At 41.3% G+C, this 24,754-nt stretch overlaps 1 protein-coding gene across 2 annotated transcripts; it reads left to right on the top strand.

Annotated features, from left to right (window-relative positions):
• On the top strand, positions 1 to 17,582 carry LOC139157064 (amine sulfotransferase-like). 2 transcript variants are annotated; one of them, XM_070733417.1, is made up of 7 exons: positions 1 to 61; positions 2,085 to 2,240; positions 4,609 to 4,817; positions 5,905 to 6,031; positions 9,327 to 9,421; positions 13,630 to 13,810; positions 16,668 to 17,582. In XM_070733417.1, the coding sequence occupies exons 2-7, from the start codon at positions 2,096 to 2,098 to the stop codon at positions 16,787 to 16,789; spliced, it is 879 nt and encodes a 292-aa protein (XP_070589518.1). In that variant the 5' UTR covers positions 1 to 61; positions 2,085 to 2,095; the 3' UTR covers positions 16,790 to 17,582. The 2 variants fall into 2 exon arrangements, with proteins under 2 accessions (XP_070589518.1, XP_070589517.1); XM_070733416.1 differs by lacking the exon at positions 1 to 61 and adding an exon at positions 938 to 1,055.
• Positions 17,583 to 24,754: the final 7,172 nt, after the last annotated feature.

Below are 24,754 nucleotides of genomic sequence, written 5' to 3'. Positions count from 1 at the left end.
TACTCGCATCGCTTCATTTCTGAAAGAGATATTCAGTAATCAGCAAGAAGGAACCATAAAGGTAATTCTAAAATATTTGTTCCTAGCATTAAGACAGATTATAGAAGTTTATTAGACAAAGTTTGATTAAGATGTTAACTTAATAATTTTCAGCTTCATTTTAAAGTAGTTCTGTGACACTTTGCTATTAACAGGTATAGCACATATATTGTTTCATAACTTCCATTTGGTTAAGGACCTCAGAGTACTAATTACAAAAGACTTAAGTGCCAAAGCCCACTGCAACAACATCGCCAAGAAGGCTTCAAGAGTTGTTAATCTAATCCTATGTAGCTTCTGCTCTGGAAATCTCACTCTACTTACCAGAGAATACAAAACTTTTGCAAAGACCCATCCTAGAATACAGCTCATCTGTTTGGAACCCATACCACATCTCAGACATTAACACCCTCGAAAATGTCCAGAGATCCTTCACCAGAAGAGCCCTGCATTCCTCCTCCCGTAACAGAATACCGTACGGAACTAGACTTACACTCCGGGCCAAAAAGCTTAGAACTAAGACTCCTTAAACATGATATAAGTATTGCCCACAAGATTATATGCTACAACATCCTGCCTGTCAATGACTACTTCAGCTTCAACCACAACAACACAAGAGCACATAACAGATTCAAGCTCAATATTAACCGTTCCAAACTTGACTGTAAAAAATACGACTTTAGTAATAGAGTTGTTGAAGCGTGGAACTCCTTTCCGGACTCCATAGTATCATCCCCTAACCCCCAACATTTTACCCTTAGACTGTCCACGGTTGACCTCTCCAGATTCCTAAGACGTCAGTAAGGGGCGTGCATGAGTGCACCACAGTAGGTTTGCTTTCTGGTGTCAACACTCTAGAGTTCAAGCCCTTGTAAAGGAAAAAAGTCAGTCCCGATTTATCCTTTCATAGTCAACAGATAAAAGCTTGCTTATAAATTTCAGGAGTTCCATTTTCCTTCTGCATTGCTTCATTTCTGAAAGAGATCTTCATTAATCAGCAAGAAAGAACCATAAAGGTAATTCTAAAATATTTGTTCCTAGCATTAAGACAGATTATAGAAGTTTATTAGAAAAAGTTTGATTAAGATGTTAACTTAATAATTTTCAGCTTCATTTTAAAGTAGTTCTGTGACACTTTGCTATTAACAGATATAGCACATACATTGTTTCATGTTAGTGCTATTAAAACATGATTAAAGAGGCATTCATATGGTCATCTAACAAAATCATTAGAATATCAACTATTCAAATATCAAATATCTCCAAAGAACCTGAAGGCGGGACAAGAAGCTTTGGATAGAAACTGATCATATACATGTATTGCCGCAATCACTCCACAGTCTCCTCAACCTACCTTACAGACTAAAAAAATTAATAACTTAATCGATGAAGAGAAGCTAGAACTGAAGGGCTGAAAATGAAATCCCAAATGTTCTAGAAACTCATAGCATAAATAGGATTTTTAAAATAAAATATTATCATTACAATAAGAAGGTTCTTTGTTTTTCCTTGAAAACATTTTGCTTCTTGGGTGAGAAGCATTTGCCTTTTAAACAGCACCTTTGGGACAACCATGATGTGGATGATTTAGAAATTCCATGGATACAACAATAAGAAAATAAACATTGGGTTTTCTAAATTGCATGATCTCCTAACACTCTTTTAACATCAGTCTCCACTAAATTCTATGGAATACTTTAAAATCCCTCTTTTCTTTCCATCAAAGAGTGGTCATACCAACATATATTTTTGTTAGCTTTTCTCAAATTAAGTTCAAAAACTTTCTCCATGTCCTTCCTTATTTCCCTCTTGATAACATTGAAGACCTTAAATGTAACTTTTTGAGTTCCAGTTTTAACAGTTGTAGAAAAACAAAATCAAACTTTTTTCCAGATCGTTTTCTCCTGGGGATCATTGCTGAAGGAGGTTGCCAAATGTGAACAATTATTTCAATAATGATAAAGTGAGAGATCTTGACCCTCTGTTTATGTTGCTAGCATTAAGGAAGGTGGGGGGGAAACCCCTTTAATTTCTCTTTTATTAAGGCCTCATCATTATGGAAAAAGCAGAGTATGCAGAATTGGTCAACTATAAAGGATATAATATAGCAAAAGAAATTATGAAACTTGATATCCTTGATGCATTAGAAGATTTCGAAGTCAGGGATAGTGATATATGGATTGGCACTTATCCAAAGTCTGGTAAGAATTCTATAATATGATATGAACAATGGATATTTAAATTTCATACTGTAACTAAATTTTACCTTTTGGAAGTTTCATTCTGCCCTTCGCTATGAAAGTAGGTAACCCTTCTTACCTCGTGTTGGTTTATTTCTTCCGACGCAGTGGAGAAAATTTACAATTTTTTAAAGAAAAAAAGCCAAAAACAAGATGGTGGTGTATGTGCAGTAGTGCTGGAAACTCAACTTCTGTGCATGCGCAGAAGGAAAAAAAATCAGCAACCCCCCCAAATAAAAAAAGATGGCTGCATTCATGGACCATCACCAACAGAATTGACTCTGTGATGTCACAGTGTTTTACTACCGGTTCTATAAAACTGGTGTGAACCGGGAGGATCCAACTTCTGCCTTCTGGTGGGAAATCATTCTGCGTTTAACAAAGGTTAATAGGTCTTCCAAAACTGCATAATTTTATCTTTCAATCTGGTATTAGTGGAGCTAAGAGAATCTAAAAAATCCTCCATGTTGGTATTCTTTACTGACAACTTGGGAATTCTGGACGATTATGGTTTTGCTTAAAGGGTGTTTTGAAAGTATTACAGCCAAGTAAGGCTCCCCATTCAAGAGTGGGAGAAATCCTATCCAGAAAGAAATGATTTTAACTCTTCCTTCCCCTGCTTTGACCCAAGAGAGAGAGTAAACTTTTTCTATACTATAGCTTGGTGCTCTTTACTAGTCACCCTATCAATTCCTCCAAATTTTCTATTTCTCTCTTTTTAAAGAAAATAATTCTTATTTTATATCTAGGCATTTTAAAAAGATATTCTCTTGATCATTACATAGTTACATTAATCATTATTCAGTCTACATTTAAGAACATACAAGAAAGAGAAAAACCAAAAAAAGAAGGAACAAACGCATACCACAAACAATTATACATGCCCCCACCCTCCCGCTGTCTCTTTGATAGCTTAGTCTTCACTATTAAGTTATTCTATGGTGCATGGTTCCCACAGTAAATATTTGGTCTTATGTAAAGATATTTTCAAATGGATTTTCTTATTTAATCCTGTTTTCCTATCTTCTTACATCTATATTTAATTGTTCCAACCTGTTTATACTTATTAATCTAATGCTTTTAGAAGTTTTTAATTGTGAGTCTTTCACTTCCTCTATATTTTCACTCACCTCTGTGAACCAGGAAAAAAATAGGACATTAATAGCTACTTTGTTCTCTTGTATTCAATGGCTTTTTAGACAGAAGGAATTTCAAGAATGGTTTTTCTGAAAACTATTTTCTCTAGATTGGGTTTTTTGAAAGAACAAATAGTGGAAAATGCTGGATTCCATCAAAGCAGGAGATGGCTCTTTCTCATGCCACAGTTCTAACTTGTGAATAGATACATTGCACTGATTATGTTGATTTAGTTTGGAATTCCGTACATGTGACTTTGGCTTTTGTCAATTCCCCTCCTCACAAATAAATGCCTTTATTTTGAAACTTGTATCACTGAAATCAGGCATTTTTTAATTAAAGCCTTGCTCACAGAACAGCCTTATTGACTGCATGGTTCTATTGATCCTTTGTTTTTTTAAGATTCTCCAGTATTTTCTATGCTGTGGCATTGAAAAAAATAATTCCCAAGCTCTGTTCTTTCTCAAGAGCTCTAGAGCTAGAAAGAAGGAAAATGTGTATCTACAGTACGTAACACCACTTTAGTAATCCTTCCTTCCTTCCTTCCTTCCTTCCTTCCTTCCTTCCTTCCTTACTTACTTACTTACTTACTTACTTACTTACTTACTTACTTATATACTTCCTTCCTTCCTTCCTTCCTTCCTTACTTACTTACTTATATACTTCCTTCCTTCCTTCCTTCCTTCCTTCCTTCCTTCCTTCCTTCCTTACTTACTTACTTACTTACTTACTTACTTACTTACTTACTTACTTACTTACTTACTTAAGAAACATCCCTTTACTATTAAAGCCTTCCTACTCCAACAAGGTCCCAGAGTTTAGAATTTACTGCCTATGGAGACGTAGGCAGTAAATGTAAAACATATCTAAATGTCAAATGGAACATTTCTAGATTTTAAGTAAGTTTTCTCTCAAGGTGATGTATATGATACAGCTATGTTCTGTTTCTGTGATGAGGAGAATCCCAGAATCCACTTGAAAATAAGTCTGACAGAATAGAATATGCTTAAAATTATACTAAACTTATTCTGCTCACAGTTACTATATGAGTTATCCCCCCCCCCAGTCTTAATTGCTTTATTCACTTAAAATCAGACAAATTTCTTCTATTAGTGATACAACTTTGATGATATAGGTAATGTGAAACCCAGATAATTCCCTGAAGTTAAAACAAATGGATTTTCATTTTTAGGAACTATCTGGACCCAGAATATTGTATGCTTGATTTTGTATGACGGCCATCGGAATGGAACAGAAAATATTCCCATATCACATCGGTGTGCATCCATAGAATACAACGTGCATGATGTGGATATTGCCCAGATGCCAGCACCTCGCATCCTCATGTCCCATCTGCCGCATTACTTAGTTCCCAAGCAACTGAAGGCCAAAAAGGGAAAAGTAAGTCAATCTACAATCTATTCTGACTATAAAAATGAGCTGGCTGAAAAACAATATATAGTGGTTCCTCTACTTAAGAACTTAATTCGTTCTGTGACCAGGTTCTTAAGTAGAAACAATTTTTCCCATAGGAATCAATGTAAAAGTAAATAATGTGTGCAAACCCTTTAGGAAAGAAATAAAAGCTTGGAATTTGGGTGGGAGCAGGAGGAGGAAAAAGAGGAGGAGGGCAGTTGCTGCCGAAGGAAGGTGAGGTGAATCAAAAAAATCCCAAACTTTAAGGCTTAAAAAAAAAAAGAGGGACTCTGAGGTGGGGAGGAGGCGCATGCGCCTCCCATACACCCGGCATGAGGCTGCCTCCTGTTAAATCAGGAGACTGGAGACCATGGGCTAATAATCAGCTCTTTTATTAGCAGTGAAAGTAGAAGTGTTCAGCTCAACTCTCAGTCTCCAACAGAGACCGTGGCTCGAAACCGCGGCTTTTTATACTCTTTGGGAAAGTGGGAAACAATTTGACAGTTCGTTGAATTTGGCAGCAAGTCTATTTGACTTGCCGGGTCTTAGCCAATCAGCGTTCAGTTCAGAAACAGTTTACAGAGACATAACACCTCCCATACACTGCGCCAGAGAGAGAAATCCAGGGGGAATGGCAGGAAACTGGCCACGCCTTCCTGGGAAATTTTTCCGGGCTTGGGTTCTTAAGTAGAAAATGGTTCTGAAGAAGAGGCAAAAAAAATCTTGAACACTCAGTTCTTATCTAGTAAAGTTCTTAAGTAGAGGTGTTCTTAAATAGAGGTACTAATGTACTTATAAAATGATTGCATAAGTATATGTGTACATTTCTGTATATATGTGTTTAATATTCATATAGGAGAAAAGCAGGAATGAGCATTACAGTATAGATTATAGGAGAAAAAACATTATGCAACTGTAACCTTTATCTATGTGAATTTTGTTGCAAGGATATACTGTGAAACTATTTACATAGTTTTATGAGAACATTTTTCAATATACTTTAGAGGGTATCTTCATTTTATTAAAAATGAATGTATTTATTACAGATTACATATAATGTATATTCTTACAGGTGATTTACGTGTACCGAAATCCCAAAGACATATTAGTGTCCTTTTTTCATTATACCAATGTATTCCATGGAATAGAAAAAGCAAGTCATTTTGAGGAATACATACAAAGATTTTTATCTGGAAATGGTAAGATGGAAATAAAATCTTTACTAATCATAACATTATCACTGGTTTGCTAGTGTGTCCCCTTGGAACAACAACAGTTTGAAGCATTTCAGCAATAGGAGATAACTTGAGACCTAATGAATCCAAAGTTTCCTCACTTTTGAATGAAACTCCAGGCTAAATCTCACTTTGCACAGTTGCTTCTCATTGGTTGTGTGTGGGGAAAATGAAACACTGATGAACGACCACCTCTCTCTATTAAAATAAAATCCAGATCGGCCAGCATAGCAATAGGGATCTAACTTCACTAGAGATAATGCATTAAACAGTAATGGTGTGAACCTGGCCAGGGGTGGGTTTATTTTAACCTTCCCTATTGGTTTGAAAGTCCTTGTATTGTGTTGTTACATCTGAGTACTGACTCTCTGCATATGCACAGAAGCCTTTACATATGCACAGAGGGTTCGTTGCCAGCCACTTTCAAGCAGTCGTTTTGGAGGCCGTGGCAAGCTGCCCATCGCTACCAGTTTAGTGAATGGGGCCAAATTTCTGCCACTGGCTCACGCAAACCGATCCAAACCAGTAGCAACTCACCATTGAACCTGGCCAGAGACAACAGTTGGCTTGGATGAGTGAAAACAATCCCAGCTGAGTCATTCTTCAACTCAGGGCTATCATTAATTGTAACTGTCTTCACTGCCATATATTTCAGTCAGTCTTTCCTGAACACAAATGAGTCTGGATTTTAGCAAACCTTCCTTGCTCTGAATTTTGCATCTGGGTCTTTTTTATTATGTTTATTAGCAACTGGTGAGGAAGGAAGATAACCATGCTTTTTTCTTATATCTGAAAACTAAAACAGGCAATCCCTTCTGGTGTGGTTGCATCCAAAAGCAGCCAAGCCAGTCCCAGACTGGCAAAGTGAGCCTCTCCTTAAGTTGTTATCATGAAAGCAAAGAAGAGTTTCCTTCTCACATCTGGCAAAACTTTCTGAAAAGTGGAGTCTATTCCATTCTGTCTGATGCTAGCCATTTTGAACTTTTGCTACACAACAAACAGTGAGGTATTTTCTATGTGGACAAAGCTGCCAAGCGTGAGCACTTGCCAAGTTTGGTACAACAGCAGAAACGTCACTTTCCATCTTTGTGAGGAGTAAACATTCAGATATCCCCAAATCAGGCACAAGGAAATACTGTTTTTCCCTAGTGCTTGTCTGAATTTTTGCAGCTCAGATATGGTGGCTTAGCAAAGGCCCATCATCACCTGAAAATGCTACCATTTCTATGTAGGTACTCTTCAACTTATGACTGTGATGGAACCTGCCTATTATGACCACAAGTCATGATGGCCAGTAAGCGAGGTACACACCTGATCACCTTCTTTAACAATTCCCATCCCTGCTCTCCCCGGAATTTAAGCAACTGGGCTGGCAATTAAGCAGAGCATGGGGTGTCTCTGGGGTGGGGGAATTCTTGGGCAGCCTAGTGCAGGCTTGGGCATGGGCTTGCAACACTTTTACAGTCCATTCATGGCTTGTCCCACTCTCTGCTTCCTAGACCTCAGCATCCCATAGGTCCCACAATTCATGGTAGCTTCTCCCAAAATTGCAACCATTTCTGGAATGGAGAAACACAACCTCCACTGTAGAGGGACAGTGTAGATGGGTAGAACAACCTGTCCTTGCTTCCCAACATGATCTTTGGAGCTCCAGAGCAGGCCACTTAGCACCTTGGTCTCCTGGAGGCCATTTGGAAGCTCTGCCTTGGAAGCAGAGACCATTTTGGGAGTTGCTGCAATTAATTAGGGGCTGCTCCAAAATGATGCCCACTTCCGGGCACAGCCATATGGTTTTCACTATGAAGGAAGGCCACATGGTAGAGTAGTTGCTTTCAGAAGGAGATCTGCAACACCAAAATAGCAAATAACTTATCAGTGATGGAGGTAGGAAAGAGGCCCACAGGGACCCAGTGGGACAGTATGGCAAGAATATAGGAGTGGAGGCTACTACAGCATCCCTTGTAAGGGCAAGCGGATTGCCAAGAGTCCAAATTTTGTTCACAAAATCATGGGCGCATGTTAGCAGCCATAAATTTGGGCAGGAGTAATTCAGTTCTGTAATTACGCTGGGTTGGCGCAGCAGGTAGAGTGCTGTACTGCAGGCCACTGAAGCTGACTTGTAGATCTGAAGGTCAGCGGTTCAAATCTCATCACCGGCTCAAGGTTGACTCAGCCTTCCATCCTTCCGAGGTGGGTAAAATGAGGACCCGGATTGTGGGGGCAATAGCCTAGCTCTGTTAAAAAAGTGCTATTGCTAACATGTTGTAAGCCGCCCTGAGTCTAAGGAGAAGGGCGGCATAAAAATCAATCAAACAAACAAACAAACAAACAAATAAATAAATAATTTCAAACAGTCCCTGTACAAACAGTTGATTGCTTCCTGTAAGCCTTAAAATGCAAAAAAGATCGTTGGTAACCTTAGCAATTTTTTTCCATTCCCAAAGACATTTCCAAAGCGCTCTTATTCTACTTTTGTAATGCATTCTGTTTAGAAAGAAGTGATCCTCAAAATCATTATGAATTACTGACATTGGTTTTGTGTATATAATGTTTAAAAGAGAAATATTTTCCTTATAGCTCATGCGAGGAATCAGAATTAACTTAAGCTTCAAACTTAATGGTGAAATGTAAACTATTACCAGGCACATGCTACCACATGTGGTGAAACTGTAAAAATTCAAGGAGATTTTGGTTACAAATTCAGATGTGGCTAGAAAAAATGGTTGGACAATGTATAGAATTCAAGCCAGAACTATTTATATTAGGTATTATTACAGAAGGCTATAGCAAAGGGTCAATATACTTAATATTTTACATCCTAACAGCAGCGAGAATGGTGTATACACAACAATGGAAAAGTGAAAATACCCCTTCAGAAAAGGAGATAATAAGGAAGATATTAACATGCACAGAAATACATAGATAGACTAATGTTAGAATTAAAAAACAAAGCAGAGACAGAATATCATGACACATAAAATAGATTTTATCAATGGTTGGAAACACAAGGAAAGAGTCAGAACTTGAAAAAATTAGGTTAAATAGACCTGAAATGAAATATTATTTATGTATTAGAATGAATATGTTGGTCAAAAATATTTGTATAAGACCAGCACTCTGTAAGTCATATATATGTTATTTGTTTTTCACTTTGGTTTCTATGGTCACACTTATATGTAAATAATGCAAAGATTTTCTAATAAAAAGAATTAACTTAAGCACAATCACTCTTATTTCCATTCTCTCCTTGAACCAACAGTTTGTGGCAGTTTGGTCTTCGATCATGTGAAAGGCTGGTATACACATCGGAATGAATTAAATATTCTCTTCCTGTGCTATGAAGAAATGATCCAGGTGAGACTATAGACTTCTTTCTTCCCCTTACCACAATTTTTGGCACTCCCCCCCCCCTCTAAAGTGGGCGGAATGTCTGTGCATATTTTATAGTGAACGTTGCTGAAGCCCCACTAACATGCTGGCCCGCTGATTTAATAAGTGCAGAATAAATGTGGATTAAATACAAATGAGAGAAGCACATTGGTTCAAATGATTTAGTTATATTAATCAGGATCAATTATATAACAAATATCACTGTTCTACAAATTTTCAATTTTTTTTGGTTGCAAAAATAAAATGTGCCATTTCTTAATGAATTTCACATGCTGAATTCAAATATAATAATGAAATTTCTTAGTTGGCTCTAGTTTTCATACAATGGACATTTTATATTTTCCCACTACAGGTAATAGGCAAATAATGGGCCAAAATGTAATATATACATATAAAGCTGTATATTTTTATTAAAATTAAGTGATATACTTAGTATATCCACCTTGAAGACCAAGTAAGAGCAACCACTTTCAGGTCACCACAGGTTGACCATTGATGTTGACCATAGTTAATGCATCTTAAGAGTGCTTTCAAGTTTTCAAATGTTTCTTTAATTGCAACTGGACGGACAGCACCCGATATGGGTGGGATCGGCGACCCATTAGAAAAAATGGAGATGCGTGTGCATCTCTGCACTTCTGATACATGCAAGCAAGTGCACATGTGAGGCTTCATTTCTGTGCAGGCATCCAAAGTGAAATTTCGCACAATTTTGGCAATTTTCTCCAATTTCTTGCTTCTCGGCATGCATGGAAGCAAAAATATCAATGAAAATCACTGAAATCATGTGAGATTTCACTTCAGGCACATTGCACAGAAGCAGAATCTTGTGGTGGGGGGCACATGTGCCCACGCTGGTCCCGGGGAGCACCGAGGAGGCATACCAGTAGGTGCTGGTGATGGTGGCCCCTCGCTGGCTGTTGGTTCATCATTACAAGCTTCCTGACGTTCTTCCTCACTGAATTCAACTACAAATGATTCAGGAGCTTTTGCATTGCGGTGGGCGCGGAGTAAGCACATAGACACATAACTGGGATTTATGGGTCACATTTATTAATTTAACTCAAGACCTGCAGAGGTAAAACAAAAGAGGGTGGACCTACCATTCATAACATTTATGAACAACTATAGGGCGAAGCCCCCTGCTGACCAAGCCAGGCCGGCAGCACAGGGCAGAAAGGGGAGGCGAGCGGCACTCCACCCCTTTTATCCCAGGGGACGCCTCCAACCTCTCAGAAGCACGTCATGCCATGCGACGAGCGTGGGGCATGCTGGGGGGGACACGCTGTGTGCGCGCACCTACCCTGACAACCGTTCCTCATAAGCTGCGCGCGCAGGTGCCCCAAAATACCCCGCGTGCGCCCTTTTCCATGGGCGCGTGCTCTCCATCCCCCTGCCAGCCCACGGGGGGCGGGGGCGGGGAGGTGCAGCAGTAGGAGGAAAGGGAGCCGCATCCACCCCTGCCTCCCCACGGTGCCTCCAGCCAAACGCGCCCCTGGCTTCTCAGCCCTGACCTCCGCCTGCCCGATCTGCCCCCTCTCCTCCGCCACCTCCTGCCTTGGGGTGCGACTTCTCTTGCGGCGGTGGCGGCTGCGGGACGAAAGCGCTGCCAGCCATGGGGCTGTGAGAGAGGGCTTTCTCTGCGGGCTTCGGGAATGCCCGCCCCGCCCCTCTCGCAGCCCCTTCGCTGGGAGTGCTTTCGTCCCAGATTTCCAGCAAGGGGACTGCAGTAGAGGCAGGGCAGGCATTTCCGAAGTGCTCGGAGAAAGTGCTCTCGCAGTCCCCTCGCCGTCGGTGCCTCCGTTCCGGAGCTCCGCCTCACAGCTGATCACCCTGCCACCGCCCCAGGGCTTCTGCCCAATGCCGCTGCTAAGAGAGAGAGAGAGAAAGGGGGGGAGAGAGAGATAGCAAGAGAGAGAAGAGAAAGAAAGCAATAGAGAGAGAGAAAGAAAACAAGAAAGAGAGAGAGAGAGATGAAAGGGGGGAGAGAGAGCTAGCAAGAGAGAGAAGAGAAAGAAAGCAAGAGAGATAGAAAGAAAGAGTGAGAGAGAAAGAAAGCAACAGAGAGAGAGAGAGAGAGAGCAAGAGGGGGAGAGAGAAAGAGAGAGAAATGACTCTTGATTTAAAGAATATGGTAAAAAGCACCCAAATAATAACAGAGAACCACCACCCCCCGCCGTTTGTGTGTGTGTGTGTGTGTGTGTGAACTCTTGAACCATTTCCAATAGCTCACCTCTAATTGGAAATGGTTCAAGAGTTCACACACACACACACACACACACACACAAGGGGGGAGGAGACAGGGATGGAAAAAGAGAAGATAATAATAGTAATAGATTTTGGTTTTGTTTTATTATTAATTTCTTTTAATAAAAAAAGAAGGGAATTTTTTTCTTATTTATTTATTTATTTATTTATTTATTTATTTTTCTATGCCGCCAAGTCCCAAAGGGACTGTCACCTGTCACTCAGACACTATACTTTTCCGCTCACACCGAAAAAAAATTAGAGGGAACATTGACCCCGACCCCCCCCCCCTTGCCCACTATCATTGGCATCCTTAGTGCTTGCACCACCACTGCAAATGCCGCCAGCCTTAAGTCGGCCAACGGTCCCATGGATAGTCTTTCTCCATGAGGTACTGGGTGTATTGTTGATGGAATGTTTGGGTACTGCACAAACAACTTTTTTTTTCTTAGGAAGACCTTTCAAAAATGCAAAAATAACAATAACTGACATGATCGGTTGGTTCTCTCCAAATCATTGGCACTCTGAAAGGCATAGAAGGCTTTTTCTCATTCAACCATTGGACAAGTCTCAATCCACATGAATTACAGCCTATGTGTGGCACTCCGTATTTGTCCTGGTCTCCTATTTTGCAACCGAAATACAAGTTGTAGGCTTTCTTAATCATGGGTGTGATCCTCCATTTTTGCGAGGCAAAAGTAACTTCCCCGCAAATATAGCAGAAATTATCTGCTTTGTTTAAACAGGTTCGAGTCATAACTAAATGTACTAGCATAAAACAATGTTTAAAGAAGTTGTCTAACTCGCCAAGCAACAGATACTGTGACTTTTATAAAATTTGGTGACATATTATTGGATAATATTGCATCATCTTGGTACACATGGCTGTTTTCTATTGGTCACCAATACTGACTGTGTAATCTATGATATAAGTTGCATCATGCATTTTATAAACCTTATTTCATTAATTGGTTGCTTTTATCATGGAAACTAGAGCCAATATACATTTTTAAATGTTATTTTCATTTTTAGCACCCCAAAATTATGTAAGAGCAGCTGTTTTCATGCTCACAACTTTTTACGTATAGAACAGAGATTTGAAGAAACAATGAATGGATAAAGAAGAAGACAGAAAAAAATGATAGTTAGATGAAGCTGATAAGTTAGGAAAGGTATAGTGCACAGTATTGGTTTAGCTTCATTTAACCATAATTCTATTGCCTTGTCTTATGGTAGCCTTATTCCTTTTGTGTGCTTTGCATTAAATTGCTTGCTCCCAAAGAAAAAAAGCATGATGGGAATAAATCAGTAGTAGGTACTAAAACCTTTGCTACCAGTTTGCGCACATCTGACATTTCTGCACATACGCAGAAGAATCCCGGGTTGGGGGGGAACCTTCCACCACCAGCGCTACCAGCTCACAGAACCGGACAGAACCGGGGGCATCCACCACTGGAATAGATGTACACTAATTGGTTCATTAGTTTGTTTATATGGTGTCCAGGTCACTATAATATTTTTAGATGAATAATGTAAGATATAAAACACAATGCAGAGCTGAAAATACATTAATAAGATCTATAATTGTTGATCTGAAGAAAAAAAAATATATAGATATCTGTATTTGTCTATTAGAAAACTGTCAAGGAAACATTAGGATAATAATGACCCTATTAGGTTGGAGAAAAAGCAGTAGGGTATCATATAACATGTCCCATTACATCAATATAGTTGTGTCTGTATGTGTTTACATCTATGTATGTATGTGCATGTACTTATTAACAACACATAACTTGTTTAAGCTGATAAATTGATATAGATGTGTCTGTTGTCCAGGATCTCCATCCCATTCATTTCCAGCAATGTTAAGATTATACAAGGGTATACTGTACAAATATTCCAAAAGCAAATAATTTTTCTTCCAGGATCTTAGAGGCACAGTACTTAAAATATGCAAACATATTGGAAAAGAGTTGAGCAGCGAGGAAGTGGACAAAGTTGTGGAGATGTCTACATTCAAGAACATGAAAGCTGATCCCAGGGCAAATTTTGAAAAAACATATGAAGAGAGGTTCGGTATTTCAAACTTAACGCATATGCGCAAAGGTAATACTGATATAAAAAAAATCAAACTTTGATATTTTCGTCTCTTGCATCTTATCATAGGACAAAATTGCTTCGGAAACCACTTCTTTTTCTCTTGTGTCCTCAAGACATTGACTTCTTGTCCCCAGTATATACCGGAGGTAGCTCTGTCATCCTCAGCTATTCCAGTGTTCAATAAACATTTCCACTTCTTCAGCAGGCAATATCTATGTTAGTTTACTGTGAGGAAAGGCAAATTCTGCACTCACGTTAATTCTGGGGATACGATCAGTTGAACTCCCATTGGTCACTAGAAAGGACATGGCTTCAATTCTCTAGGCCTTGCAGGGCCATTCTGGCTTGGACAGTGAAGAATCCAGTTCTTTCTTATGAGGCTTTTCCCCTGGATCCTCCAGATAACTGATGGCAAACCATTCTTTCCTTGGATGCTGAAAGAAGATGCTTGCATGCTATCATACATGTGCAAGTGCCCACACCCATAATTCAGTGCCTCGGAGGGCAAAACACCTTCCCCTACCCCCCAGAGACCCTCTGGAGGCCGGAAATGGCCTGTTTCCCAACTTCTGGTGGGCCCAGTAGGCTCGTATTTTGCTCTCCTCAGACTCCAAAGGCTTCCCTAGAGCTGAGTGAGGGTAAAAATGCCCTCCCCCAGAGGCTCTCTGGAAGCCAAAAACATCCTCTCTGTAAGAGCCGAAAATCAGCTGGCCGGCACACATGCACGCTGGAGCTGAGTTAGGGCAACAGCTCCGCATGCCACCTGTGGCAGCTGTGAGATAGGTTCACTATCACTGGTCCAGATCTTAATGTAGATCTGGTCCAGAATGTAACTTTGAAAAGGGGCTGAACCAGGCTGAGAGGTTGTGTTACAGGAGAGAAAGAAAGAGGGAGAGAAATGAGAGATGAACGGAGAGAGAATGAGAGAGAGAGAAAGAGAGAGAGAGAGAATAGATGCTCCTGCAACCTGAGCAATAGCTGGCTCTTCACTTTTGTGTCCCATGACCTGTTTAAGAGGATTTTCTCAATCTGAGTAATGCATTGGCAGCTCTGTGTTACGGTAGCAAAAACTTCAGAAGAGAAGGATTTAGGGGTAGTGATTTCTGACAATCTCAAAATGGGTGAGCAGTGTGGTCGGGCAGTAGGAAAAGTGTTATGTCTGGAATATTCTGTTGCCTGGCAGAAGTTAAATTTATGTAGTTGTTAAGCAAAATAGACTGTATGCAATAGAAGTTGTTTACCTGTTTTCCATTGGCTGCCGCGGCTTGGCACCAAAATTGTATCGCTTTTCAAGCGTCTCCTGTTGCCGGGCTGGAAAGTATAAATAGAGAGAGCCACCGGTGTTATGCGCTCTTCTCTAACTCGCGTACGGGCTGTCACTGTATCAGCGTATAGTTAGGATCCTTCTGAAATAAAGAATATTAAATTAGTTACCGCGTTCGAAGTCATTGGCAGTTCTGTGTTAGCAAAAACTTCAGAAGAGAAGGATTTAGGGGTAGTGATTTCTGACAATCTCAAAATGGGTCGGGCAGTAGGAAAAGCAAGTAGGATGCTTGGCTGCATAGCTAGAGGTATAACAAGCAGGAAGAGGGAGATTGTGATCCCCTTATATAGAGCGCTGGACCACATTTGGAGTACTGTGTTCAGTTCTGGAGACCTCACCTACAAAAAGATATTGACAAAATTGAACGGGTCCAAACACGGGCTACAAGAATGGTGGAAGGTCTTAATCATAACACGTATCAGGAAAGACTTAATGAACTCAATCTGTATAGTCTGGAGGACAGAAGGAAAAGGGGAGACATGATCGAAATATTTAAATATGTTAAGGTTCAGGAGGGAAGTGTTTTTAATAGGAAAGTGAACACAAGAACAAGGGGACACAATCTGAAGTTAGTTGGGGGAAAGATCAAAGGCAACATGAGAAAATATTATTTTACTGAAAGAGTAATAGATCCTTGGAACAAACTTCCAGCAGACGTGGTTGGTAAATCCACAGTAACTGAATTTAAACATGCCTGGGATAAACATATATCCATTGTAAGATAAAATACAGGAAATAGTATAAGGGCAGACTAGATGGACCATGAGGTCTTTTTCTGCCTTCAGTCTTCTATGTTTCTATGTTTCAGAAGTGCAGCTTTTTTATTTATTATGTTTTGATCCCACCTTTATTACTTCCAGATCCAATAAGTAAGAATCAATTTTGTGATCCTTGGACAAGAACTGATTGTTTTTGTTAAAGCAACGAACCATTTATTTTGTATTCATTCTTACGTTATAAAGAAAGTCCTCAACGTACAACAGTTCATTTAGTGACTGTTCAAAGTTGCAATGGCATTGAAAAAATTGATTTATGACCATTTTTAACACTTATGACTGTTGCAGCATCCCCAGGGTCACATGATCAAAATTCAGGTGCTTGGCAACTGAATTCATGTTAATGACAATTGCAATGTCCCAAACAGAGGTGGGTTTCAACAGGTTCTGACCAGTTCTGGAGAACCAATAGCAGAAATTTTGAGTAGTTTGGAGAACTGGTAAATACCACCTCTGACTGGCCCTGCCCCCATCTATTCTCTGCCTACCGAGTCCCAGCTGATCAGGGGGAGATAACCTTCCCCTGGAGTGGGGTAGGAATGGAGATTTTACAGTATTCATCCCCTGTCATGCCCACAAAGCTAAGCCCACAGAAACGGTAGTAAAAAAAATTGAATCCCACCATTGGTCCCAATGTCACATGATCCTCTTTTGCAACCTTCTGACAGCGAGGATTCAGCATCTATGCCGAGGCTCTTTTCAGGAGAATACACTACAGGCTAGGACCAATCATTTATTCTTCAATCTGCTCCTTTCCCACCAGGAACTGTTGGAGACTGGAAGAATATTATGACAGTATCGCAAAGTGAAAGATTTGACAATGCTTTTCAAGCAAACATGAAGGATGTACCTCTCAAATTCATCTGGGATATAAAAGAAATATAATGTACTCAGCATGAGAAGCTGCAGGAACCTCTCCAGGAGGACAGAGAGCAGAAATGTTCAACCCAATTGTAATATATATGTGTTTTAAGCTATTACAATACACCTATGTATTTTCTGTATGTACTTATGTGAATTGTGTGCATAATTTCTTTCTGCTCAAAGTTACTTCCTGATTAGTGTTGCAACCTTTAAAAAAACATGGTTTTTGGTAATATCATCTTTTTCAAAATGTTGAAAACATCGTATAATTTATCACCACAAATGGGTCAAAATATATCAGAATGATTTCATAAATAATTTCTAACATAAACAAATGCTTTGGGAGCTGGGAGAAATGTCTTTTGTAATGGGTAGAGAACAAAGATATGTTAATCAATTATTTTTTATGGGTCAACAAACAGTTACTTCAATAATGGTAGAAAACTCTTTTGGAACAGCATCTATAGATATCTTGGATATATTAATTTTGTACTGGTTCATTTTATAAAAAATATGACATTAGGAAAAAAATACTTAACACATTTGGTTACTTAAATGCTATATCTAACAGCATTAAGTAATACCTACTAATGTAGATCATGATGTAGCGGCCAAGTCAGAGAGTACAGCTGATCAGGTTTCTCTCTAACTGTAGTTTAATAATAAGTTAAAAAATTAATTTGCAATTGATATCATATGGAGCTTATATTTTTCTAAGTTCTTCCTTCTCTTTCCATATAGTTTCTTGCCAATCATTATATTCTTCTTCTTCATTTATTTGATGTACCTCGCTAATAAAATAATTCAAAAATTAGTTGATCAGCTATATTTCATTAGTTTTTTAGTCCACTGAAATTCTGCAACTTTCAATGGTTCACAAATATTAAAACACTCATATTAAATCACTGAACCATCCACAAACAAGCCAAAATTAGTCCACCAGACAAGGGCAAATAATTCATAAAACAAATGCAAAGCTGCTGCAGAAAGTAATTCCACTGCATTAATTTAAAGTCACCAGGAAAAACTGAAAGTACTTCCACGAGAACTCAGGAGAGGTTCAAAAGTCCAGCAGGAAGTATGAAGAAACATACAGCCATAAATCATACACATTGTTTGCAACAATGTCTCCCTCTGCCTGCCATACTAAATAGTGTCCTGTTGCAGCCCATCAAGAGGAGTGATGCCTTCTCCTAATTAATCTGGCTGACCTCTGTTTCTCTAACCTGTGTGCTCTGAAATCCACTATGGAAGGTAGCTCTTGCCCATCTTCTTCACTAGCCTGCAAGCTGTCCCCAGGAAAAGCCTGTAATTCTCTTTCATGGCAGCCATGGACCAGCACCAACCGAACCAGTTCCATTGTGAAATCATCACTTGTTTGCTACGAGTTTGGGTGAACAGGTCCGAACTAGAAAGAACCCATCTCTGAACCAAAAAGCAACATGGGTTTGACAAAAGTAGATAATGTCATAAAAACCTTATTGCATTCTTTGACAAAGTGACAAATTTAGTGGACCAGTGAAATGCTGTGGATATAATTATTTGGACTTCAATAAGGCATTTGATAAAGTTGACCACAAACTACTACCTGATAAGATAGAAAAATGTAGATTAGACAGCATCATCACCGGATAGATTTGTAACTGGCTGATAACCACACTCCACATGTAGTCTTTAATGGAATTCCATCTACATGGAAGGAAGTATGCAGTGGGGTACCCCAAGAGTCTGTCTTAGTCCCAGTAGCCTTCAATATCTTCATCAATGATTTTGGCAAGCTGGCAGTAATAGCCAATATTCCAGAAGATACAGGTTCAAGATACAGAAGAATCTTGACAGACTTGAACACTGGGTCCTATTTAACAAAATGAAATTCAACATAGAAAATAGTAAGGTTTTACATTTAGGAAAGAAAAATTAAATGCACCGGTATAGATTAGAATGGTACCTAGTTCAACAGTAGTAATTGCAAAGAGGGATCTTGGAATCCTAGTGGACCCTCGCTTAAACACCGGCATGGACCAGCAGCTGCCAAAAAAGCCAACACAGTCCCAGGCTGCCTAAACAGAGGGATAGAATCAAATTCACATGAAGTGTTCATACCACTTTATAATGCCTTGGTAAGACCACATTTGGAATATTGCATCCAGTTTCTATCACCACAATAAAAAAAAGGTGTTGAAATGCTGGAAAAAGTGTAGAGCAACAAAAACGATTAGGGGCCTCTAGGCTAAAATTCAACAGGAATGAGCTGGGCATTTGTCAAATACTCTTGGTATCTCTCACAGAAACCTCTGGGGAGGACTGGATGGCATCATCCTCAATTAGGTCAGATGTAATAATCTGGTAATTTGTTGTTATTTATTAATCTTTTATTTAGCATTTTTTATTTTTTTTCTTTAGTGTTCATTAAATATTAAGTTTTATGAACGACCTAGAATCTTTTAGGTTTTGTGGCAAGGATAACCCCAGCAATTACTTAATCAGGTTGCTGAAAATGCTTTTAAAAATTAACAACCACCTCAGATGTTTTTATTTCTTTCACCACTGTTTTACTTTGTTATCTCTTGTGAGGCAGTCAGAGAGTAAAGATCTACACCAAAGAATTTGTATGGGTTGCAGAAGACTTAGATTGGAAGCAGCCATCACAAATAGTTCAATTCAGACATGGTCTAAATCAGAGGTCCCCAACCGCCGGTCCGCGGACCAGGACCGGGCCGTTGGGGTTTTTCAGCTGGTCCGCGGCGCCGCTGACAGCTAGCTTTGGCTGCCGGGGGGCGGGGAGGATTAAATCCTCCCCCCCTCCAGGAGCAGCAAAAGCCTAAGCGGCGGGGTGCGCCCTTTGCATTTCGGCAATGCTTTCCCTCCGCGGTGGGGGGTGCAGGGCAGGCGCAGGCAGCCCCAGGAGACGCCGCCACTATTCGAGCCTCTCGTGGGGGTTGGTCAGCCGTCTCTGCCGTCGCACCCGGCCGGCCCCGGGTTAAATACCGCTCCCTCCCAGCTCCTTCCCCGACGGGGCGGGGCGCTCGGCCGCCACTGACGCCGCGGCTCTGCTCGGCCCGCCCCGCGCTTCGCCAGCCGCCTCCTTCGAGCATGGCTGGACGGGAGGTGCGGGGCCTGCGCGAGTGGCCCCTCGGAAGAAGGCGCTCCCTCCGGCCCACGCGCCTTTTGCCCCGTAGCGGCCGCTTCCCGGGCGCGGCGAAAGCGAGTCGGTCGAAAGGCTGCCCGGGTCGCGCCTGCGGTCGTCCTCGCGCTCCCATCGCGCAACAAGTGCGGGCTTCTTGTGGCTGCCGCGCGCCACTTTGCCTCCCTCTGCTGCGAGCCTTCGGGGCTCCGGGGCGGCGTGGCTGGCGGGAGGGCAGCTTCCAGCGGGACGTTGATGGGTCTTGGAAAGCTTTCTCGTGGCGGTGGCTCTGGTGCGGCTGCAGGGCGTTGGTGGGAGCGGGAACTCCGTCGGATCGCCCGAACTCCAAAGCCTCAGCGAGGTTTGGCTGCCGGGGGGGCGGGGAGGATTAAATCCTCCCCCCCCTCCAGGAGCAGCAAAAGCCTAAGCGGCGGGGTGCGCCCTTTGCATTTCGGCATTGGCGCTCTCCCCTCCAGGAGCAGCAAAAGCCTCAGCGACTGATCGCGTCGTTTGCCTTTCGGCTCCATCGCTGAGGCTTTTGCTGCTCGTGGAGGGGAGAGCGCCAATGCCGAAATGCAAAGGGCACACCCCGCCGCTTAGGCTTTTGCTGCTCCTGGAGGGGGGGAGGATTTAATCCTCCCCGCCCCCCCGGCAGCCAAACCTCGCTGAGGCTTTGGAGTTCGGGCGATCCGACGGAGTTCCCGCTCCCACCAACGCCCTGCAGCCGCGCCAGAGCCACCGCCACGAGAAAGCTTTCCAAGACCCATCAACGTCCCGCTGGAAGCTGCCCTCCCGCCAGCCACGCCGCCCCGGAGCCCCGAAGGCTCGCAGCAGAGGGAGGCAAAGCGGCGCGCGGCAGCCACAACAAGCGCGCACTTGTTGCGCGATGGGAGCGCGAGGACGACCGCAGGCGCGACCCGGGCAGCCTTTCGACCGACTCGCTTTCGCCGCGCCCGGGAAGCGGCCGCTACGGGGCAAAAGGCGCGTGGGCCGGAGGGAGCGCCTTCTTCCGAGGGGCCACTCGCGCAGGCCCCGCACCTCCCGTCCAGCCATGCTCGAAGGAGGCGGCTGGCGAAGTGCGGGGCGGGCCGAGCAGAGCCGCGGCGTCACTGGCGGCCGAGCGCCCCGCCCCGTCGGGGAAGGAGCCGGGAGGGAGCGGTATTTAACCCGGGGCCGGCCGGGTGCGATGGCAGAGACGGCTGACCAACCCCCACGAGAGGCTCGAATAGCGGCGGTGTCTCCTGGGGCTGCCTGCGCCTGCCCTGCACCCCCCACCGCGGAGGGAAAGCATTGCCGAAATGCAAAGGGCGCACCCCGCCGCTTAGGCTTTTGCTGCTCCTGGAGGGGGGGAGGATTTAATCCTCCCCGCCCCCCCGGCAGCCAAAGCTAGCTGTCAGCGGCACCGCGGACCAGCTGAAAAACCCCAACGGCCCGGTCCTGGTCCGCGGACCGGCGGTTGGGGACCTCTGATTTAGACCATGTCTGAATTGAACTATTTGTGATGGCTGCTTCCAATCTAAGTCTTCTGCAACCCATACGAATTCTTTGGTGTAGATCTTTACTCTCTGACTGCCTCACAAGAGATAACAAAGTAAAACAGTGGTGAAAGAAATAAAAACATCTGAGGTGGTTGTTAATTTTTAAAAGCATTTTCAGCAACCTGATTAAGTAATTGCTGGGGTTATCCTTGCCACAAAACCTAAAAGATTCTAGGTCGTTCATAAAACTTAATATTTAATGAACAAAAGCTTAGGCTTTTGCTGCTCGTGGAGGGGGGGTTGGCGGTGCCGATACCAAATGCTTTCCCTCCGCGGTGGGGGGTGCAGGGCAGGCGCAGGCAGCCCCAGGAGACAAAGAGTGAATGAGAGAAAGGAAAGAGAGAGAAAGGGAGGGAGAGAAAGGAGTGAGAGATAGAAAGGATAGAGAGTAAGAGGGAATGAGAGAAAGGAAAGAGAGAGAAAGGGAGAGAGAGAAGGAAAGAGTGAGAGATAGAAAGGATAGAAAGAGGGAATGAGAGAAAGGAAAGAGAGAGAAAGGGAGGGAGAGAAGGAAAGAGTGAGAGATAGAAAGGATAGAAAGAGGGAATGAGAGAAAGGAAAGAGAGAAAGGGAGGGAGAGAAGGAAAGAGTGAGAGATAGAAAGGATAGAAAGAGGGAATGAGAGAAAGGAAAGAGAGAGAAAGGGAGAGAGAGAAGGAAAGAGTGAGAGATAGAAAGGATAGAAAGAGGGAATGAGAGAAAGGAAAGAGAGAGAAAGGGAGGGAGAGAAGGAAAGAGTGAGAGATAGAAAGGATAGAAAGAGGGAATGAGAGAAAGGAAAGAGAGAGAAAGGGAGGGAGAGAAGGAAAGAGTGAGAGATAGAAAGGATAGAAAGAGGGAATGAGAGAAAGAGGAAATGAAGGAAATGAACCCCACCCCCATATGACCAAAGCGCCCCCCCCCCACCGGGCCATGGAAAACTGGTCTAGCTTAATGCCGGTCCCTGGTGCAAAAAAGTTTGGGGACCTCTGGTCTAAATGACTGGGTTGCAATCAATTTGATCATCCCAAAATGACAGCTACTTTGCTTCCATCCAGGGTTGAAATGCTACCAGTTCAGCCCAATTCAGGCATACCAGTAGTGGTTGCTGCTGGTGGTTCAGAGAACTGGTAGCGGCAGCAGTGCAAGGCTCCGCCCATCCATCCAGATGCTGCTTTTTTCCTTCTTTTTTTAAAGAAAGAGGGTGAAAAAGTGCACTTGATGGTGGCAAATCTCACGCTTCCAAACCAGTATGTAAAGTAAATAGATTTCACTAAATAACTTACGCCCAAGATGGCAAAAACCAAAATATCCCATCAGAAAGCCAAATTATCAAAAAAAATTATAGATGCGTGGAGATGGATGAGATGACATTAAAGGAACAAAAGACAACAAAATCAAAAAGATATGGGGAAAATGGTACAAATGGCTCCAAAATAGAAATAAGATAGAATGACATTAAATATTAGAATACAGAACAATTAGAATGTATGACAAAATAAATGCAAATAGAAATGTTCAAACTAACTGACAATTATACCTATCCATAACTTTTTCTATTTAGTTTACTATAAATACATGTATATATACACAAATTTACTTGCCTTTCTGCTCTCTCTATCTTTTTCATACTGAAGTGATTATATTCTATAATGAAGTGTAAATATAAATACAAACTGTACTTGAAATGGGATATGATCTGTAAAAGACTATCGAGATGTTCTTTCTTTATGTTGTTGAAAATTATAAAGAACTTTTTTTTAAAGGAATGTAAGTAGATTTCATAACTGCTTCCATTCCTAATTCTTAGCCTCCTTGCATCGATCGTGGAAGAGAAGAGCCTATGTGAGATTAACCCTTTTGGCACTGTCTCTATCTAAACATATCTGGATGATGCCAAGTTGAGGAATGCTACCTTTAGCCATAAAATCCTTTTTACAATTGCTACCATCAGTCACTCATGCCCTCCTGGATGGAAGACTATAATAGCTTTATTGTGGAGCTATTTTTTATTGTTTTTTACAACAGCCCTTGAATTGTTCAGAAAGTTCAGTGGCACTGTTATTAAGATTGGCTTTTAGATATGATGTGACTTGACTGTCAGAGATTATATAAAACAAAGTAAGATAAGAAAAAAAATTGTAATTAGTATGTTCTTGGCACTGTAATTCAAATTTTCTCTTCTACAAAGACTAGCAAATTTACTCTTTGCAATGGAAACTTTCCTGGGTAAAAATTGAGTACATGAAACTAATTAACTAAATAATTAGGTAAAATAATCTAATAATGTAATCACCACTGCCTCATGGAGCATGATTCTGCAAGGCTTGCTGTGCCATTGCATGCATGAACTGCAACATTGCTATGAGCTTCATCAGACCAGCAAAGCTGGAGTCCTCCTGCCATTCATCCATGCAATGGCACAACAAGCCTTGCAGAGTCTATTATTTATTTATTTATTTATTTATTTATTTATTTATTTATTTATTTATTTATTTATTTATTTATTTATTTATTTATTTATTTATTTATTTATTTATTTATTTATTTATTTATTTATTTATTTATTTATTTATTTATTTATTTATTTATTTATTTATTTATTTATTTATTTATTTATTTATTTATTTATTTATTTATTTATTTATTTATTTATTTATCTATCTATCTATCTATCAATCAATCAAGTATAGGGTAGTAGTTTATATAAACATAACATAGAAAGTAATGGTAAAAAAAAGACAATAGGACAGAGGTGTGCTTGTGCACGCCCCTTACAGACCTCTTAGAAAAGGGGAGAGGTCAACTGTAGACAATCTAAGGTTGAAGATTTTGGGGTTGGGGGAAGAAACAACAGAGTCGGGGAGTGAATTCCAGGTGTTGATCACTCTATTGCTGAAGTCGTATTTCCTGCAGTCTAGTTTTGGAGCGGTTTAAATTTAGTTTGAATCTGTTACGTGCTCATGTGTTGGTGCAGTTGAAGGTGAAGTAGTCATTTTGGTATATGATTTTGTGATCTATGGTTAGATCAGTTCGGAGGAGATGTAGTTGTACCTGATATTTCTAACTCTGGAGTCTTACGTGACATTTCTAGCTCTGTCACATTCCTTGGTGTTTTCTCCAGACAAATCCATTGTAAAAGAAAATTTTATGGTTTATGCAATGTCCTCCACTATTCATTCCCTGCATGCTATTGATCTAGATTGTGTTTGATCAAGATGTGGCTTTATCAAGTTAATTCTGAATTGCAAAATGGTTGTTTATGAAGTGACTACGCAATATAGGCTTGCTTTCTGGTGTCAACACTCTAGAGTTCAAGCCCTTGTAAAGGAAAAAAGGTCAGTC

The sequence above is a fragment of the Erythrolamprus reginae genome, chromosome 1 (genome assembly GCF_031021105.1).
Source record: "Erythrolamprus reginae isolate rEryReg1 chromosome 1, rEryReg1.hap1, whole genome shotgun sequence".
NCBI lineage: Eukaryota > Metazoa > Chordata > Lepidosauria > Squamata > Dipsadidae > Erythrolamprus > Erythrolamprus reginae.
This window is presented reverse-complemented; position numbering and strand designations above follow the sequence as displayed.